At 38.8% G+C, this 20,988-nt stretch overlaps 1 protein-coding gene across 3 annotated transcripts in view; it reads left to right on the top strand.

Annotated features, from left to right (window-relative positions):
* The window catches only part of LOC113093078 (protein TANC1), an 87,777-nt gene extending 69,142 nt beyond the window's left edge, over window positions 1-18,635 (top strand). For 2 of the 3 annotated variants that reach the window (XM_026258930.1, XM_026258942.1), the window contains 15 exons: window positions 807-1,414; window positions 4,315-4,423; window positions 4,513-4,635; window positions 6,684-6,920; window positions 7,816-7,980; window positions 8,329-8,410; window positions 8,964-9,097; window positions 9,183-9,306; window positions 10,819-10,994; window positions 11,087-11,219; window positions 13,022-13,051; window positions 13,136-13,227; window positions 13,513-13,659; window positions 14,365-14,465; window positions 16,679-18,635. In XM_026258930.1, the coding sequence (XP_026114715.1) occupies window positions 807-1,414; window positions 4,315-4,423; window positions 4,513-4,635; window positions 6,684-6,920; window positions 7,816-7,980; window positions 8,329-8,410; window positions 8,964-9,097; window positions 9,183-9,306; window positions 10,819-10,994; window positions 11,087-11,219; window positions 13,022-13,051; window positions 13,136-13,227; window positions 13,513-13,659; window positions 14,365-14,465; window positions 16,679-17,849 (3,432 nt within the window). In that variant the 3' untranslated portion in view covers window positions 17,850-18,635. The remainder of the gene's footprint in view (window positions 1-806; window positions 1,415-4,314; window positions 4,424-4,512; window positions 4,636-6,683; window positions 6,921-7,815; window positions 7,981-8,328; window positions 8,411-8,963; window positions 9,098-9,182; window positions 9,307-10,818; window positions 10,995-11,086; window positions 11,220-13,021; window positions 13,052-13,135; window positions 13,228-13,512; window positions 13,660-14,364; window positions 14,466-16,678) is intronic. The other variant, XM_026258935.1, reaches the window with a different exon arrangement.
* Window positions 18,636-20,988: the final 2,353 nt, after the last annotated feature.

The following is a 20,988-nucleotide window of genomic DNA, read 5'->3' as shown; positions in this document are numbered from 1 at the left end:
TAAATTGTGGATTTACATTTCCATCTCTGTTATCACAAAACCCATAACACACGACAAAAACAGCTCTGATCATGCCGTTCTCCATTCACCGGTTGTTGACGTATGTAAAAACCGTGCATAAAGACGACGCTGTCGCCTGCTACAAAGTTCCTGCTGCTTGTTCCGAATGCAATCAGGAAAATGGACAGAGGGCGAAATTGGTTCTCTAGGAACCACCCTGCTGGTTCGTTCCTAGAACTACGCGGTGCTAAAGCCCCTATTGTGAAATAATTCAGTTTGGAAAAAACATTTTCTAATTTTATGTTTTTAAATTAAATGTATTCCTGTTTTTGCTGCTTAAGGTTTTTGTGGAAACCATGCTGCAGCAAAAACTGTTTTTAATATTGATTATATTAAGAAATGTTTCTTGAGCTCCATATCGACATATTCAAATGATTTCTGAACAATCATGTGACCCTGAAGCCTTGAGTAATTGAAAAACATCTCTGCCAGCAGAGTAATAAATGACACTTTAAAATATATTCAAATAGAAAACAGTTGATTTAAATTGTAATAATACTTGGAAATATTACTGTTATATTATTACTGTTTATTTCTGATAAGATAATAGCAGAATTTAAGTATAAGAGACTTCTTTCTAAATGTAAAATTTGTAGTGTATATTCTTTTAAAGCTTTTAAAATTTTCTTAAAGGTATAAAAGTGTATCAAAATCATATGAACATATCAACATAAATACAAAGAGTACATTTTCAAGAGCTTTATTTTTATAACTCTTTGCATTGGCTTTTTTGTTGATCATCACAGGAAGTCACCAGTCTCCTTCCTTTTCCCATCATCTCTATGGATGACTTCCATGACAACAAGGATATAACCTCTGACCTCAACTCCTACATCCAGCACCGTATAGACCACAGCCCTGATATCCTCAGCAACATTGCCATCAATGGCAAAGCCGACCCGGCAAACATCTCTAAACTCAGCGCCCACCTGGTTGCCCGCAGCCAAGGCTCATATCTTTATTTAAAATTAACCCTCGATCTGTTTGAAAAGGGTCACCTGGTCATTAAAAGCTCCAGCTATAAGGTTATACCTGTGTCTCTGTCTGAGCTCTACCTGCTGCAGTGCAACATGAAATTCCCATCGGCCTCAGCATTTGAACGAGTATTGCCACTGCTAAATGTGGCTCTGGCATCTTTGCACCCTCTAACGGATGAACAGCTCTTCCGGGCACTAAACTCCGGGTCCATGAGAGGAGAGCTGGAATGGGAGGACTTCCAACAGCGCATGGACGCTCTTTCCTGCTTTCTGATTGGCCGTCGAGACAGAACACGCATGTTCTGCCACCCCTCCTTTAGGGAGTGGCTTGTATGGAGGGCGGATGGCGAGAGCACTGACTTTTTCTGCGACCCAAGGTAAGAATTGATGACATTTTGTCTTGACACTAGTAGTTCAGTTTGGAGTTGTTGGTGCTTAAGGCAAGGATGAGGTTGCTAAGGTGTTAACAGTAGTTGTAGCGCATTGCCATCTTCGCATTGCCAGTTTCCAGAAATTGCATAGAAATGCAGTAGATCTCCAGTAGGGACACCCACTCCTTTTTCTGGAAATCTACCTTTCTGCAAAGTTCAGTTGCAACTCTACTACAACGTACCTGTTTGTAACTATCAAGTGTTCTTGAAGGTCATAACTAGCTTGGCCAACCTTAGAGGTATAGTTCACCCAAAAATGAACATTTTGTCATCAACTCCATAGTATTCTTCCATAGCAGACACCCACAGTCGTCTTTTTCATACTATGGAAGTCATTGGGGACCGGCAACTGTTTGCTTACCCACATTCTTTCAAATGTCATCTTTTGTTTTCATCAGAAGAAAGAAATAAGGGGCTTTCATACTGGGTAGTTACAGGAACTAGCAACCATTTTTTCTTTAGGGCAATTTTCCTGGTTGCATTTTCACAGGCAGTAGAAACTTTGAAGTGACATAAATCATCTGACAGCAATGTCATTTAGGGCCTGGGACACACCAAGCTGACGGTTGGCCATTGGGCAATGTCGGGTGGTTTTTGAGTGTTTGTCAGGTTTATTTTTATTTTTTGGTGTATTCCACACCATTGGCTCTAGTCGCTGCTTTTCAGCTGATTCTGGATGTCGAGTAGGCAATGGAGTCTGTTGGCAAGAAAGAACTCTGATTGGCTCTTTAGTTTAGCAAATGAGTGCACAAGAAAAAACTAAACTGCAAATGGAATAAAGATTAAATGAACAGACACTTGTCATTCCTGTCACCTCATTTTGACCATAGGATTATTATAATAATTCCATGGCTTTATGGAATCAAGATGTCGAAGATCAGCTAATCAACGATACAGAAAAGGCTGCCACTGGTGCCTATACTTGCTTTGTATATCCACTGTTCTCACTCTTTCAGTTTCCCTGTTTGAATGCCGAATACAGACTACTACCACCTGTTGGTATGGCAGAGTTCTGTTGTCTCCCGCAATTGAAGTACATGCTAATTGGCCATTGGCTGTAGTCTCTGTTCTAGTGCAAGTTTTTTTTGCCTCAACACAGGCAATGCAAGGCAATGGCACAGTTGGCTTTCCTCAGTGCTAGTTCTTTGGCGTTGGCTTGGCGTGTCCCTGTCCCTAAGCGAAGAATTCAAAAACGTCAACAACTACTGGATTGAGGACGGAGACATTACTGGACTTTGGCATCGGCCCATCTTGTTGCTCTTTTCTATGCTCATGAAGTTACTTTGTGTATATTTAAACTCTGTTTATAAGGCTTTTTAAAAATGGCAGGTGTCTGTTTCGTATTGCATGCCTTTAGCTAATCGCTTACATCGATGGTTGTTCTTACTGTGCTGCTATTTGGAATTAGCAATGGAGGCGTTGAATAAGATGTGGAAGAAATTAATCCTACTCACAATACCGTTTTAAGTACAACAACAGGACAAATGCCTTGAAATATATCATCTGATCTACAGTATGTCTTGAGGTGTGGTAATCATAGTATAAGCGGAATAATTGACTACGTTACATTAAATTATTAAAAAAATAATGCACACCCACAGTGGTGTAACGGCTCATGCCACGAAAACTTCTCAAAACATCTTGGAACGTTAATAACCAATGGGCTACAGCTGATATACCTTAGCAATCACATGGCAAAGCATGTGAAGTATTTGTACAGGTCAGCCATCTTTTATATGTAATTCTTTGATTTGTTAATTGAGTTCAGAAAGGGAGTAACTAAAATGCATTTGTGTGTGTGTGTGTGTGTGGCCTTTGAACATGAAATTACTCTTGTGTAGTTCTCTTTCATTTTGTAGACACTTCAATTATCTCTCCATCTAAACACACACACATTACTCAGTGTTCTCATTTAGAAAGGCATCATCACTGTTATAAACTGAAGAGTGACCCACTTAACACAGATCAAACATGGACTCATAAAAATAAAAGTTCATGGACTGTGATTCAGAGAGAAAACAAATATATTGCTGTGTATAAGGACAACATTAAGCATCTGTAGGGCCATTTAGACCAGGGCTGTAACCATCAGAGGCTTTGAGAGGGACAAGTCCCTCCTCAATATTTGGTATTTTCTGTTGTTATGACAAAGTTTTAAGTAAAATGTATATACTGCCCTGCCTCAGCAGTCAAACAAATGTCAAAATGACTGAGATGGCCAATAAAATCAAAGATGGTGAGCTTTAATGTTCACAGATGCCAAACATGAATTCCAGCATGATCCTTCAGTTTTTAACAGTGAAAGAGTGATAAAGAGTGCAAGATGATACGACATAAGTAGCTGAACATATAATAGACATTTTAAATAACCAACAGTATTATCTAGTGATCCAAACTACTAATTTCACATTCTTGATGAAAATATTGGCTAAATCATTTACACTATTCATGTAATTCTTAAATTGAGGTGACAAAACGGAACATTTTGATGTTATGAATTTTCACATAATAGTGAATAAAAATGTTATTTGCAATTAATTAATATCGGAAAAAAAAATCATTCTTGTTCTTTCACCATTCTTCTCAATCTTTATTCTCTTGAAGTAGAATCCTCTATTCACATAATTTCTTCAAATAAAAATACCATTAAAAATTCCCCTTAAATATTCAAGACATGGTTACTGCATTGACGTAGACTGTGTTAATCAGTGAAATATGTCCATCTTCAAAAGGAACCATTCTCTACTCGAGACCTTTCAAGAGAGGCGCTTTTAGGATGAATCAGGATGATGGTGTTCCTTATGATGGTGATTTCTGATGAATTGTTATTGATGTGTGGTGTACAGAAGTGGCCACGCTCTGATGGCCTTCATGCTTTCACGTCAAGAAGGAAAGCTCAACCGCCAGCAAACTATGGAGCTTGGCCACCACATTCTTAAAGCTCACATATTCAAGGTAGGAAACTCAGATGCTCAAAATCCTTCTCTGTTAGACTGATGTGACCTGTGTTTTAACTCTTCCTGCTCCTCCTTCTTTGTCCTCAGGGTCACGGTAAGAGAACTGGGGTTTCGTCAAGTATTCTGCAACCATTGTGGATCAGCTACAGTACAGACAGCCTCTCTGCAGCTCTTTCCTCCCTCAGAAACCTCTACACACCCAATGTCAAGGTTTGAGGATATGCACACACAAAAAACAAACACATACTCGTCCTCAATGTGCCAATGTGACCATCATTTAAAAAAAAGCAGTGTCAATCTTGAGTAAAGAATTAAAACGAACAACTGCGTTGCACTTCTGAATTGTAGAACACAGCTCCAACAATTACCGTGGCTGACGCATTCAACCGCACAAGAAGAGCTATAGCCTTACAGAGTTCTGAGTCATCCACAATGAACGAGATTTCATAAGTCACATAGAACTAAGGCTTACTGAAAAATGCCTTACGTAATGACTACCTTTATTTATTAAATCTGTTATGTGTTAATTGCAGTCTAGACTCCACTCTCCCTGTAATTTCCTCTCCTACGGAGTTTTAATGAAACGAGCATCACTCTGAGTCCGTGTGTACATGCCAGCGTCCTTGACAGCCATTTGGCTGGAGAGCTGCTCATTAATTCCTGCCTTGTTTGTATAAATAAATGTAATTCTGCTTCTTTTTAATGTGTTCTTGTTTCATCCAGCATCTAAATCAAGTTTCCATTACCACACTGCCCGTGTCCACAAAAAAAGAAATAATGCCAGGTTGCGTTCATTTCACCCCAACTGGTGACTATGAATACATGCAGGAGCGTCACGCACTTAGTAACAAAAAAACACAACCCTCAAATAAAAAGATCTATTATTAAGTATAATAAACTTTTAATAATTAATAATTATTGCAATATCTTTATATCCCTTTATATACTCGATATGAATTATCGAAGTGAGAACATACACTATTAATCCATTTACTGTTGCTATTCCAGATTATGAAGAATATTAGACCTTAACTGCATCTAATCTTTTTAGCTTTTGACAGCGCATTTTGTGAATCAGAGGCTGTTCTTTCAAATCATTCATACCTGGTGTCCTTCATTACCTAGTGTAGACTGAGTTTGGTTAATCAGTAAAGTCATTTTCACAGAAGGTTACATTTTTTTATTTTGTAACTTTTTGGATGGATTCCCCCAACCCCCCATTCACAAAATGAAGACGTGTGTAAATGTGTTATATGCCATTTTTGTGGTTTAGTATTGTAATTAGAAATGACAAATCCTTACAGAGCAAATTAAAATGAATATTTAAATCCTGGGCAGGAAACTGTGGTAGAGGGATTGGGATTGAGTCCATATGTTAAAAAAAAAAATTGTATGCTATTGATAGCTATTGATTTAACTGTATATTGTACAAATACAGTAGGCTGTATAATGAGGCTATACATTGAGGCTATAGAGTGCATATGTAGATTGATGCTGTAGATTATAGATTGAAGCTGTATATTTAATATATACTGTAGATAAAGGCAAGGATTGGCTGTTGATTTGCTTGCATTTGTAAACTGTAGATACAGGCTGTGGACTGAGATACACATGTATGTATGTATGTATGTATGTATGTATGTATGTATTTTGCACATATAGATTAATGCTGTAGATTGAAGCTATAGATTTAATCTGCTGAATTGTAACTGTAGATTATAGAAAACATCTTAAAGATGTTAACTGAAACTATACAATGAGGCTATAAATTAAACATGCAAATTGAAGCTGTAGATTATAGATTTGGGTTATAGATTGAAGATATAGTTTGAGGCTGTAGATTGAAGATATAGATTGAGGCTGTAGATTGAAGCTGTTGTTTTATATCTATTTATAATTGACTACAGCCTTAGTCTAAAATCTACAGTCTCAAGATTAAGATTGTAGAAGATGTAGAGAGGCTGTGGATTTAACCTAGAATTGATAGATTGAGGCTATAGATTGAAGATGTCAATTGAAATAAAAGGAAGATGTAGATTGTGATGTAGATCGATTCTGTAGACTGAAGATGTAGATTGTGAATTAAGGTTTGAGTGCTGAAATCAAATCAAAGTTATTGTAAATTGTGAGTAAATTACTGTAACAGCCTGTTCATTGTGAAAATGATTTTTAATGCATGTTAATGATTGAACTGTTTAAATTAATGAATAATTGAACCAGTTACCTAATTGTAAAACCAGTCTTACTTTTGTCCCCAGGTGTCCCGGTTGCTGATTCTGGGAGGGGCGAGTGTGTGTTACCGTACTGAGGTGTTGAACAGTGCACCAGTGCTGTGTGTGCAGTCTCACCTGGGACACCTGGAGATGGCTGCTTTGCTCCTGGAGTGTGGGGCACCAGTGGAGGGGCAGTCGGAGAACGGCATGACCTCCCTCTGTTATGCCTCAGCTGCTGGACATCTGCCACTTGTCACCTTACTATGCAAAAAGGGGGCAAAGGTCAGTTGCCCCCCCCCCCCCCCCCCCCCCCCTTTGTACACAAACCAGCTATAAGTGATTCAAACATATTACCAGATATTACTAACCTATTACTATTACTAAACTATTACTAAAGGCAAAAAAGCATAATTACAGAATTTGACACAATTTTGTCACAGTACTCTAGATTTGCTAGAAAAGGAAACAGAATGAAATAGACGTACACCTTATGTACACTTGATAAAACAAGCAATATAGCTACTGCAAGTAAGTGGAAGAATAAAGCTGCCTTTTTGGGCACAGGTGCAAACTCAGATAACAGTGTTCACATTATCCAAACGAACTTAATTCTGATGCCATATACATGTGAAAAAAACTTTAACGTGTAAACCCCCATATAGTAATGGGAAATGCATTTTTATGGGGAAAAAATCTATATTTTATTGTTTTGTTATAATGAGGGGAAATGTTCTAACAGTAAGACAGTCATTAAATGCTGCTGTCCTCATTAACTTTAAATACTTCATAGAGTGTGCATGTAAATGTCAATCAAACTCAATGAAAAGAGAATGCAGTTATTTTCTGGCTTGGTAACTTTGGTTACATAAACAATTCTGCTATTTTCAAACTGGAAAGTTTATATTGTTTCATTTTTAAATCATTTCTGTACACCGTGTACTGTATAGTGTCCAAGGTGTTCCTCTTCAGTTTTACCTTCTTTACTACTTATTTATTAATAGAAGCTTGTCAATAAGAAGAGCGCTTTAACAATGCAATGTGACAAACTAGATGATTGCTGCTCAAAAAGCTGAAAGTAATAAGGAATTACATTTATTTTTTATTACCATGAATGTGTTCAGTGCAGGTTTATAAGTAAAACTGTGTACATACAGTATACGTTTGTTATATGCATTAGGTGGATCATGCTGATAAGAGCGGTCAGTGTGCACTGGTTCACGCTGCTCTGCGGGGTCATGCTGAGATTGTGCAGTATCTTCTGGAGCAGGAGTGGAGTTCAGACCTCAAAAACAAGGCACTGCAGCAGGCACTGATTGCTGCCTCCAGCATGGGACACACACAGGTATTGAAGACACACTCTACACACAGGATACCCCACACTACACATACACACAAAAGTAAAAGGTACCAAACACAAATTCCCTCATTCAGCTTGTACCATAGACTATTTTCTTCTGTTTTTATATTAGGTTATTTAGAATTAGACCACTATAGATAAATAATAATGATAATGGATCTTTTTTTTTTTTTGGGGGGGGGGGGGATTTGTTAGATTTAGAGGTTTTCTGATTAGCTAGGTTAGAACCACAAGTACTAAACCCACACAACACCCAGATATTGAAAACATACTAATTTTAATCATCACTATATTAATTTTTACTAAATCGCACATATTAATTTGTATTTACAGGTGTTAAAAAAGATGCTTGCATTGAACATTGATGAATTTTCGGTGCAGATTGACGGTCACGATACTTTGTGGGGTGAAACGGGTTTGTAAATACACCACATTACACTGCAGTTAAAGTACAATTAATGTCTTAGTGTAAAACAATTATGAGCCATTGTTCTATTACACAATTGACATAAAAGTTGTCATTTAATGCAGTATTGAAAGATTTGAAATTTACAAACATACATGTAAGCTGTGTCCATAATAGCATACTGTCTAGTACGTACTACATTCGGTTTAAAACTTACTTCAAAGTCAAAAGAGTATGTTCCATAGTATGAATGTGAGTACTATAAATACAATTCAGACATGCTGCTACTATCTGCCATGTTGTTGCTGTCACATGACCGACCAGTGTCAGTTGCCTCACTTCGTTGCTATTCACAACTCCTCTCCCATGGCTTCATGGGATAGTAAAGTGTCTATCAAGAGCAAATGCTATGAATTACCATTACCATTTTTTTAGCATACATACTCAATTCACAGTCTGTATAGTAGGGAAGTAGTCACATGTGGACACATCGATAGTTTCCTTGCGATAGAGTCTGTTGTGCTGTTTAGATCATTATTTTGAGCATGCACATCTTCTCCAGCCCTAACCGCTGCTGCTGGCCGGGGCAAACTAGAGGGGTGTGTTTTCCTGCTGGATCAAGGTGCCAGTGTAGCACAGACTAACCGCAGAGGGGTGTCACCAATCTTTAATGCAGTTCGACATGGACACACACAGGTAAGACCCATTTTATTTAGAAAAAAAGTCATTTTACATAGACATCTCTCTTACTTTCTTTCCTTTTCTCTTCTCTTTTCTCTAGATAGCAGAGTTGTTTCTACAGCGTGGTGCAGATGTGAATTGCAGTGATAAACATGGTCGCTCTCTACTGATGGTGGCTGCAAGCGAGGGACACCTGGAGACTGTAGACTTCTTGCTCTCACAGGGTCCGTAGTAGTGATTTGGATGTCCTTATCTAGCTTGGTCCTATAACGTGTACTGTAGGGCTGTCAAAATGGCTAAAAAAAAACTAAATTCCAATTTTGTACTTTACAATATATTATCATAATTCATATTTATATTCGAATTTAAAATGGGTGAAGAAAAGCTTTTGGCTTTTCTCCTGAGCAAGTTTATTCAAAGCATTAGAATACATGACTGTGAAGTGAATAATATTTAAAATAATGTTTATAAACCAGTTATAATCAAGTTGCTTAAACAACTATAAACAAAACAGCATCATGTATGCATGCATAGTTTAATACAACGAGCAGAAAGCCAATCACACAGAAAACATGAGAGGCAGTGGGATGGGGAAAAACCCACCATAAAGTTTTGAGATATGTTTTTAAAATGTTGAACTTGCATTAATTTCACATGGCTTTCTAAACATGTGGCATTCTTGTGCAAGACGTGAGTGCGACAGTGATAGAAGATGTCCCACTAGAAAATGCATGAAATATGCGTTCTGTGTGAACGGCTTGGTTTCAGTTTTGATGTAAACAAGATCTTCTCCACATTGAGGTTCTCTTTTTCTGCACAATATTTTGAAAGAACATTGCAGCAGCACTGCATCTAGTGGCTTCAACTGTATGGCTAAGAAAAAAATTATAATGCAGTATAGTAAGTTATGCACTTACATTGTCATCGCATCTCGTGTGCCACTGATAAAGGCCAAAATATACTTAGGCCGTCCGCGTCCATGCACCGTCTGCATTGTCATTTTCGTCATAGAGGGCTCGCAAACAGCGCACGCACAAGGTAAACGATGAGACAGAAGTGGTACTGCGTGTCGAGCTCGTCCGGCTTTTGAAAGCTGTGCGGATGCTGCTGGCCGCAAGACGGAACAGATCGTGGAATGTGAAGTAGACCAGGGGCAGGCCTTAAAGCAGCCTCCTTAACGCACACCTAAAATTCCAATGTAACGTGTTTGCATTCGAATGTGGATTTTTATTTTAAATTCCACGAATATTCAAAATTCGATTTTTTTTTTTTGACAGCCCTAGCCTACTGTATCATATTCAATATGTAATTTCTAAGACTTCTCAATTATCAACATTATCAAAACTTTGCTGAAAATATTGTACAGAATATACTACATGCCTTGACATCTAATTTCATTTTAGTACAACTGTCAAATATCCACCTTGAAGTGTTTTTGCTGTGAAATCTTTTCTTATTTTTTTTTTTTTTGTAAATTCACGTGTTTTTTCATTCTACTACACTACGTTTCCGATGTTTTTCTATGTAAATGCGTGCTAGATGGACATCTTTGACCGTGGCACTTGCATCTTGAATCTTTTGCAGCATCTCACCCATGTAGGCGTAAAAAGTAAAAAAAAAATGCAACGGTACAAAAAAAAAATGCAACTTGAGCCTTTGTGTTGTTTTCCCCAATCCACTGTGTGTTTTTTTTTTTTTTATCAAATGAAGTCTATATGGATGGTGTTTCTTTGTAGGAGCATGTATGACAGCAGTGGATAAAGAAGGTCTGACCCCGCTCGGGTGGGCGTGTTTGAAAGGGCAGAAGAAAGTGGTTGAGTTTCTGGTGGAGAGGGGAGCTCAGATTGACCACACAGATAAACACGGGCGCACCCCGCTCGACCTGGCTGCTTTCTACGGAGACGCCGACATAGTAAGCCGAGATAACCTTTCTCTGTGTGCATACACAAACACACATTTATCACAGTATTATAGCAGGTCCATATCTGGGCGATCTGTTTTCAGGTGCATTACCTGGTCGAGTGCGGAGCGGCGATTGAACACATGGACTACAGCGGCATGAGACCTCTGGACCGGGCCATCGGTAGCAGAAACACCTCAGTCGTGGTCACTCTGTTGAAGAAAGGGGCTAAACTGGGTGAGTCTCACCTCAGAACATCATGACACACATTCTTTTTTGTCTCCTGGGTGCATGAGCCGTCCTTTAGAATCTAGATCGCCACTGTCAGGTTCTCAGGAGGGGCTTGTCCATTCTAAGTCTAGAATGTAGCGAGTTCCATTTGTTCTCCCTTTTTCTCTGAGAGTAAAAGCACAGCGTTCCTTTGCTGAGTCCTAAATGCAATTGAAACCAGGCCATATTCGCAGAAGAGCCGTGCAGGACTGTTAGCCCACAGTTAAGTAGGCCGCTGGTGATGTATGGGACTGTCATTCACACTCTGCGTCAGGGCAAAGACTTTTATAGCGAAGTCCACTCAGCTTTCTACTCAAAGTCACAGAGTGCAAATCTTAGGAGAGCATATTCCCCCTCCAGTTTAAAAAACGTCTAATTACATCTGCAACGGAGACTGTCTCTGCCAGTCTGGGGTTGATGATGGCAATGACTTTGCCAGACGCATTTTAATGACGTTGTGGTGCGATCTGTCTTGTCTACATACTAGACATGGTTCAGAAAAGCTCCTTTGTGGATTGGGGAAAAGAAAAATCTCCCACTTGTGTGAGCAAGCTCCATAACCACTGAAAAATGACCCATGTTTTAAATTAGCATTAGCTGATATTTCCAGTTAGCCACTAGAAAGGAGCAATGTAGAGGTTAGCAATTTTTTTGCTTGCTCATTTCCCTTTTGCTATACAGATAATACTGCAGAACAAGCAAAAAGATCTAGTTTCCATTTTTTTATGTCAAACTCTCATCCAAACCATCTCAAGAGGTTTTGTTTTAGAAAGTCTGCCAAAGAATACTTTTATACTTAAGTTACTGTAGTTGTCCTAAAGCAAGCCTGACGTGGCACTTCTGCAGTTTTAACATTTTATTTCGTTATTATAAATTGACAATTCCAGTCCTGGATGCTGATTGGCTGATGCAACATTTCAGCTGTTCTAAAATACCTGATATAGTCAGAAGCGATATCCAAACACCAGTTTGCCTGGTAACTGTGTAACTATTAGCCATAGATTACATGTTATGAATTATATAGTTACATGGAAGGGTTGCACATGATGGATCTGCTTTATGAAACTGCTATATACAGTTTTTTAAAAACTGATTTAATGTAGTAATTGTTTTATAACTGTGCTACTGTATATTCACAGTTTCTCATACCTTATTGCTTAACATTATATACACTACCGTTAAAAGGTTTGGGGTTAGTAAAATAAAAAACATTAATACTTTACATTTACAATAATGAAATGTTTCTGAACTAGTCATTAAAGAGTCTTTTATGTTTTATGTGACGCCGAAGACTGGAGTAATGTCTGCTGAAAATTCGGTAGCACTTTATTTTACAGTCCTGTTCCCCATGTAGATACTATGTACTTATTATAGTAATTACAATAACTATGTAATAACTAGGTACTAACCCTGAACCTACCCCTAAAACCTAACCCTACCCCATGTAGTTACCTTGTATTACCAGAACTTTCTTAGATAAATACACTGTAAGTACACTATAAGTACACGTACTGTAAAATAAAGTGCAACTGAAAATTCAGCTTTGCCATCAAAGCAATTAATGTATATTAAAATATAAAACGGTTATAACGGCATAACAGACTTCTTTCAAAAAACAACCCCAAATTTTGAATGGTAGTTTATATTTCTTCCAAATTCCAATACACATCTATTCTTCTTGAGTTTTCCTTGCATTTGTTCTTTATGCTTTATTTCTCTTTTGTTTCTTTTTCTTTTTTTCTGTTCTGCTGTCACTGTCACTGCTAAAGGCTACAGAACATCTCCTTATGAACGATCAGGTACAAGCATTAGGAAAGTCTTTCTCTGAGTCGGTCGGTGTGTTATTGACTGTCTGGACTGACATCTCTCTTTCTTTCTTGAAGGTAATGCTGCATGGGCCATGGCCACCTCCAAACCTGACATCCTCATCATACTTCTGCAGAGACTCATGGAGGAGGGAAACCTGCTTTATAAGGTCTGTTTTTTGAAAATGGACATATATCATTTTTAAAATGTCTGTGAAGTGTTTAGGCTACCGTTTTTAATAACGAATGCTAGATTTACTTTACATAAACCACAGTTGCATTGATCTTACCATGGTATTGAAGAGCCATCTATGGTTTTACCTGTACTTACTTCAGTGTGTTCTTGGAAATACCACATTTAAACTATGATCAGTAAATTTCAATGAAGGTTCTCTGGGACTTTCTGAAGCATTCTTTTATTTTTTTCATGTATTCCTTCTCTCCTTCTTTCTCAGAAAGGGAAGATGAAGGAAGCCGCTCAGAGGTATCAGTATGCACTGAGGAAGTTTCCGAGGGAAGGTTTCGGGGAAGACCTGAAGGCATTCAGGGAGCTCCGGGTTTCCCTGTATCTCAACCTGTCCCGCTGCCGCCGCAAAACCAATGTATGTCTGCCGAAGTATATGTGTAACATCAGTGGATAGATGTTAAATGCTTCAATGACATCTATAACGACTGTTGGATAATAGTACATGTCTATGAGCCTTAACAAACAGAATTAAGTATATTAAATGGCTATAGGCATTTTATACTGATCACATGCACACTCATTTTCTCCTCCAGGATAATTGTAATGGTCTGCCTAGGTTCAGGAGATGAGCCTCACAGGCTGTTCGTAGAAGTGTTTTGAGTGCAATTAGGCAGCAGATTACGTGAATGAGAGAGAGAGAGAGAGAGAGATAAAGAGAGAGTCACCATGTGTCCTTCGATGTGTTTCCTAATTACACAGGCAACCTGAAGTTCTAATGGTTATTTTAATAGGATCTGCCACAAGTGCATCATTAGGGCTGACAGTTATGGCTCTTCATTGAAACTCTGACCTCAGACTCAAAGACATAATTTAAACGAGAGTCTCAGATTTCAGATTCATGCACCTGAGCAGAATGAAGGACTGAGGTAGAATGTGAGCAAGTTAATTCAGTCCCCTTGGTATGCACACTTCACTACCAGAATGCAGCATGCTGCCATGAGTGCACTAACCGCTCTCATGGGTCTATTAAGACAAAGCGTTAAAACTTGCGTGATTGATATTTGGTTCTTAATGTCACTCAGATTCTCTCTCTTCTTCCTTTCACAATTGTTCTTGACAGGATTTTGGGATGGCTGAGGAGTTTGCCACCAAGGCTCTCGAGCTCAAGCCTAAGTCCTATGAGGCATTTTATGCACGTGCCCGAGCCAAAAGGAGCAGCAGGTATATAACCTTCATGCTGACTTGGAACATGTGAATTGTTCCTGGTGAAAGAGAATTACTTTGGTTGTTTGTGCTGTCTCTTGGCAACCAAACATACAGCAAAAAACAACAATTCTCAATTTGTGTAGATCTTTTTAATCAATCAGATTGACCCAGTTGGCAAATTGGAAAAAATGCAATCCAGTTACTGGTCTTAATCATGTGCTGAATTTAGACATCTCTGATTACCAAGTAATCAAACTTGAAATGTGTCATGGACTGCTAATTTGCATTTTAGTTTTTGAACAAAATGTTTTATAAAGCTAGTTTATACAGTAGGTTAGTCTAAAATGAAAGGGATAGTTCACCCAAAAATGAAAATTCTGCCATTAATTACTCATTTCATTCCAAACCCCTAAGAACTTCATTCATCTTCAGAACACAAATTAAGATATTTTTGATAAAATCCGAGAGCTTTCTGACCCTCCATAGACAGCAACACAACTACCACATTCAAGGCCCGTAAAGGTCTTGAGTACATCATTAAAATATTAAAATATGACATCAGTGCTCTAACCTTAATGTTATAAAGCTACAAGAATACTTTTGTATGCAAGGAAAACAAAAATAACTTTATTAAAGCTGCAGTAGGTAACTTTTGTAAAAATATATTTTTTACATATTTGTGAAACCTGTCATAATGATAGATAATCTGTGAAAAAATCAAGCTCCTCTGGCTCCTCCCAGTGGTCCCATTGCCATTTGGAGTTACTGACCGCTCCCGGTAAGAAATCAACCAATCAGAGCTGCGGTCCGTAACTTTGTGTTCAAAATGTAGAAAAATGTATATAATAAGCTAGTACACCATGAATCCATTTTCCAAACCGTGTTTTTGGCTTGTCCTGAATCACTAGGGTGCACCTATAATAAGTGTTTATATTCGGACTATTTTAGATTGCTTCGGGGATACCGCAGCGGAGTAACCCAGTACCTTTGTGATTCTTCATAGACCTATACAGAGAGAAGTAGTTCCGGCTACGATGTTCTTCCGCAAGACGCAAGCAGTTCTGTTTATTAACCGCTAGAGCGTCAAAAGTTACCAACTGCAGCTTTAAGAAATAACTTCTCTTCAGTGTCATTTTTTGAAATGCGTTTACAAGAGTACCATAATGTATGCAATGCTGCTGAATGCTGGCTCTTGCATCAGGAGCATCCCACGCATGCATTGTAATGAACGCCCGCCCATCGAAGACTGACATGGAAGAGAAGAAATTGTTGAATAAAGTCATTATTTTTATGTTTGTACACAAAAAAATATTTTTTTATAACAATGTGGTTTAACCACTGACATCACATCACATCACTAACATCACATAACATTTTTCTGAAAGCTAGAAGCAACAAATACACCAGAACAAAATTGGAACCATCATGTACTGATGACACAGCGGAACAGACTTCACTCAAGTACAGAACTACTGCCTTAAATCTGCTTTGTAATGCTCAGCGGTCATGCTGATGGTTTATCTGAGCCGTGTGCTTTTTTTGTTGACTAGCACAGTCAATCCCACTTTTATATTATTTATAGCTCGTATTAAACAGCCTGTATGATAGAGTGATTCCAATGTTCCCAGGGTCCTACAACATTTATATGACACATAAGGAACCCATGACTATGTCCCCAGGCTATACAGTATCTTCTCATCACTCAAAATTGAATTATCATGTAGTCTTGGCTAACTAAGCCAAGTAGCACTGAACACCTACTTCTGTAACATCTTTCTAAATTATTTAATTACAGTCCTCCACAAAGTCGACCTTCTCAACATTATGTGAATTAATAAAGAGAGCTCTATCTATGTTGTTCTGTTGAACACTTTTTTTATCCTTTGTTAGGATTTCTAACCATTTCAAAAGTTTACTTGATGTGTGTTAACAGCCCAGTTGCTCACAGCCCAGTGTTAACATCTCCACGTGCCAATGTATAATTGTCAATCAGAAGTGTCGTTTTAAAGCTGCTGCCTGTGAAGAGAATCTTACATTAGTCATTTATAAAGTTCCATTGTGGTTCCAGATCCTGTTTATGTAGGCTGCTTCCTGTGTAGGAAGTAGACCGTGAGGCAGCTTACTAGGTTCAAAGAGAGAGAGAGCGCATGTATCTATACCATCTACTGCATATAGTTTATAATGATGATTAATTATTTACCAGTTCCTGTGTTTTTCACTCTTTTTAGGCAGTTTGCAGCCGCGCTGGCTGATCTTTATGAAGCGGCGCGTCTGTGCCCCAGTAACCGAGAGATCAGACGTCTGCTGGCACGTGTGGAGGAAGAGTGCCAACACCTGCAGCGCCAGGGTTCTAAACACCCCTCCTCTCACAGCAACCCCTCACACCATGAGGAAGACAACGATGAGGAAGAAGAAGATGATGACGATGATGAAGACCAGGACATTGAGAGTTTGGAGAAAAGCCCAGACAGCCTCAGCATAAACATGTTGCAGGCAGATGAGGAGGAGGAGCGTTGTGAGCAGGAATCCTCTAGGCAGGAGAAGAGGAAGGAGAGCTGGCATCAAAGCCGTACCTTGCCTGATTCTCTAAGCCTGGCGATATCGGATGCCCAGTCTGCCGTCCCCACAGCTGCCCCCGGACGGGCCGCCCACAGACGTCTTCCGTCCAGACAGGCTCAAAGCATGAAAAACCGAGAGTACAGCAGCTCGCTTCATGCCGAGGGCAGGACGCCGCAGAGCGCCGGGTCCAGCCCCATGCCCAGCCGCCACCGGCCCGCCTCACTCCGAGCAGGGCCCTGCATTGACATTGACAGTGTTGAGAGGGGTCCACTCGGTGGTACCAGAGAGGGCAGCACTCAGTTTGGTCATGCTGAGAAGGCGGAGGGCAGCGTTGAGCCAAGGGGGGAGTTCTGCAGGAGCAGCAGCGTGAGAGTGTCCAGCTCCTCCAGCAAAAACCTGGCGGAAACCAGCCGCATGCGCAACTCTGTGGCGAGTGCCGACACTTGCACGAGGCAATCGGAGCATAAGCCCCGCCCATTTATGGGCATCATTGACAAGACTGCACGCTTCCAGCAGCAGCAAGGCCATCATGGCAACCTGGTGTCCAGTTACGGCTGGCAAGGACTTGTGCCAGAAGGGCTCGTAGGTCACAATGTAAGTGCTGTCATGAACACGCACTCACAGGGACTGAGCAGTGACCTCCAATACGCTAAAACAAGCTCTTATCAGGAGCCCATCCATAACAGCACACATACACCTGGACCCGGATACAAGGACAGTAACCCTATCCAGCAGCACTACAACGACACGAAGCACAAGCAGGCCAGCCTGGCTCGGGACAACCCCATCCTGATCAGTTCAATCAAACCTAAACGCTCCTTTATTGAGTCCAACGTGTAGCTACGAACTCCTACTTTATGTTAAGCACCAAGTTATTTACAGTCTTTAATATAGGAGCTGTGGTTTTCATCAACAACCCAATGTCATTCGAGTCGATTTGAAGACTAAGTTTAAAGCATTTTGTGTGTGTGCTCCTGGAAAGCGCACACGAGTAAAAGATTGCCTTGCATTTCCGTTTACAACTACAGCTTCCGAGGTATTTAAGCACATTTTAAATGAGCAACGCTGCATCTGCACATTAAAAGAGCTGAGATATGATACAGACGATTTATTAGAAGTGTATTAAGATACCTGACTTTAGACTTCAGCAAGGACATAGCACGTCTACCAAGATTAAACAGTCTCTTACAGTAAGATTGTGGACCGGTCCTGTGTGTATTCAGAAGCATTTCCTGTTTGAATGGTGGCGAGTCTGTGTGTGTGTGTGTGTGTGTGTGTGTGTTTGAGGAGAAGCGTGTTGTATTTCTTCATGAACTACTCCCTGTTTGGACTAATTTATTTATGGCTTGGTTGTCTTGATTAAAACAATATTATATTTTATATATTAGTTATTTTTGCACAGCTATATATTATGAAATACCACTATGATTGTGAGATTGATATGAACTGTATAAAGGAGACCAGGTTTACATGCATGTTTTAGTGAACCATTTTCAGGTGTCTATGAGGACATAGATGTTATTTGGTATGTACATTATTTGCAGTTAATTTCATGTATAGGGCTGTTACGTATTGTATTTGAATATTTCAGCAACATATACAATAAACCCCAGTTTAAGACTTCCATTTAGTTATTAGTTTATTACATTTCTGTTTTATTTTTATAATGTCATAAAGTGACTGTTGCTTAATGAAAACACAACACGCTCATTTATCACTTATCTGACAAATATACCAATAAAGTTTTGTCTTTATGATTGTATTTATGCCCATGTGTGATGATAAATGAGCGTGTTGTGTTTTCATTTACCTTTGAAACTACGTGAATGATTAATTCCTCAATGAAATACTATAGTATTTATAATTATGGTCTATTAATTAGCCGAAATAAAATTGTTACATTTAAACTGCATTCCAGCAAAAATTCCAGTCAGCATAATAAAAAATAAAAAAGCTTTATTGCCATGTCCAGCATGTACAGTAGGCTATATTTACAAAAGTATTCAGAACGTGAAGTAATGAGATGAAATGAAAGGAAAACATTTATATAAACGAATATAAAAATATAAAACCAATAATAATAGGATATTAATAATAATAATAGCCTAATATAAAAAATATTAGGGGAAAGACGATCAGTTTATGGACTTACAAGACTGTAGGATGTATAAAAATGTTTTTATGTTTTTATATTATGCACTTTATCTAACATTTCTTTATGATAAACTTCATTTGAATGCTGACGATAGCCAAGGCCTATTGTTAAAATAATAATGTAATAATTTCTATATTATATATTAATTTCTTATAATAAATTCTTAATTATGCACTTCTACTTATATGGCTGCTTGGATATAGTGTGTACTTGTTACTGCAGATGGTTGCTTAGTGGTTTGCCATTATGCCTATACCAAAGTCCCAAATATTATTTTCATTAATTTCTAATTATGATTACTTAAAATTCATTTCTTAAATAAAATGCATGATTTATCATACAGTTGCACAATTGTGTGGAAAGTTACATGTCATCCAACTTGACATGATACATTGTTCATGTACATGTACAATCAGTTAATATTAAAATGAATCACAAGCCAAAAGTCAGCTGTACAACAGGTTGATTTTATTTCTGCATGGTTTTTAGTCTCACAACAGGTTTATCCCAGCATGAACCACCCACCACCTCATGTAGGTAAAGGTCCAGACTGTCATCAGTGTAGAGAGATATATATATATATATACACGCTACATAGTGAAGCTTTAAATGGGTCATATGGCATTGCTAAAAGAAGATTATTTTGTGTATTTGGTGTAATGCAATGTGTTTATGTGGTTTAAGGTATAAAAAAAAAAATAAATAAATAAAAAAAACATTTTCCACATACTGTACATTATGGTTGCTCCTTTATGTCCCTTTCTGAAACGCTTTGATTTTTACAAAGCTCATCGTTCTGAAAAGCGAGGTGTGCTCTGATTGGCCAGCTATCCAGTGCATTGTGATTGGCTGAATACCTCAAGCATGTGATGGAAATGTTACGTCCCTTAGCATACTGTGTCCCGGTGCGACAAGACAAAATAAATAAAACCATCAAAAAAAGGACATAATTACAGATTATAAGGACTTAGGGGCCGTTGACATATCGTGCCTAAAAACGCGTGGAAAACGCTAGGCGCCCCGCTTTGTCCTTCTTTCCAAAGCGCTCGGACAGAAGCGCTCCTGAGGCGTCTGCCTTTGCTAAGCAACCATGACGTGCTCTCTCCATGAAGACGCGGAAATTTCAGCAAAGGATAAATGGATTTGCAGCACAAAAAATCGCTCTAAGTAGCTCTGCTACTAAATTAATTTCAAAATGGCAATCCATATACAGCTATGAACAGCTGTTCCTTCCTTCGAGTTTTCAACGTTGTTACGGGAAAGGATTAAGATGATTGTTTGGTTCTTGTCACATGACCCGCGGTGCGCTTGCGACATTCTGAAAAGTTGAGATGTTTTTATCTCAATGCAGTGCGGACGTGCCTGGAAAAAACGGGCGCGTCGCACCGCATCGCGACCGCGTCGCTTCCATTATGAGTGCGTATGCCGCGCACCTACATTGGAAATAACGAACTTGCGCGCGCAAAAGAAGCAAAATGTGAACGGCCCCTAATATGGTCTTTTTATGCCACGTAAACAAAAAACCATAAGCGCTACTCTTCACTGCTCAAAACTCACGTTTGAATAATCAGTGGCAAATTCTTTAAATATGAAAACGTACTTGCAGGTTGAGTCAGAACAGCCAGCACTGTAGGTTCATGAAACAGTCCTCCCTTATATGTGTTGCGCGCACACAAATATTTGGTTTAAACTGTTCTGGAACAATGTTGTAGTATACAACTTTACAACTTAACCACTGATTTCTAGTTGTATACTTTTTGGGAAGGCCAAACAAAGAAATTTCACTTTTGCAATGAAACACACAGCATTTCCATGACATGGCAC

This window comes from Carassius auratus, chromosome 6, assembly GCF_003368295.1.
Source record: "Carassius auratus strain Wakin chromosome 6, ASM336829v1, whole genome shotgun sequence".
Taxonomy (NCBI): domain Eukaryota; kingdom Metazoa; phylum Chordata; class Actinopteri; order Cypriniformes; family Cyprinidae; genus Carassius; species Carassius auratus.
The sequence above is the reverse complement of the archived record's forward strand: the minus strand, read 5'-3'. Positions and strand labels throughout refer to the sequence as shown.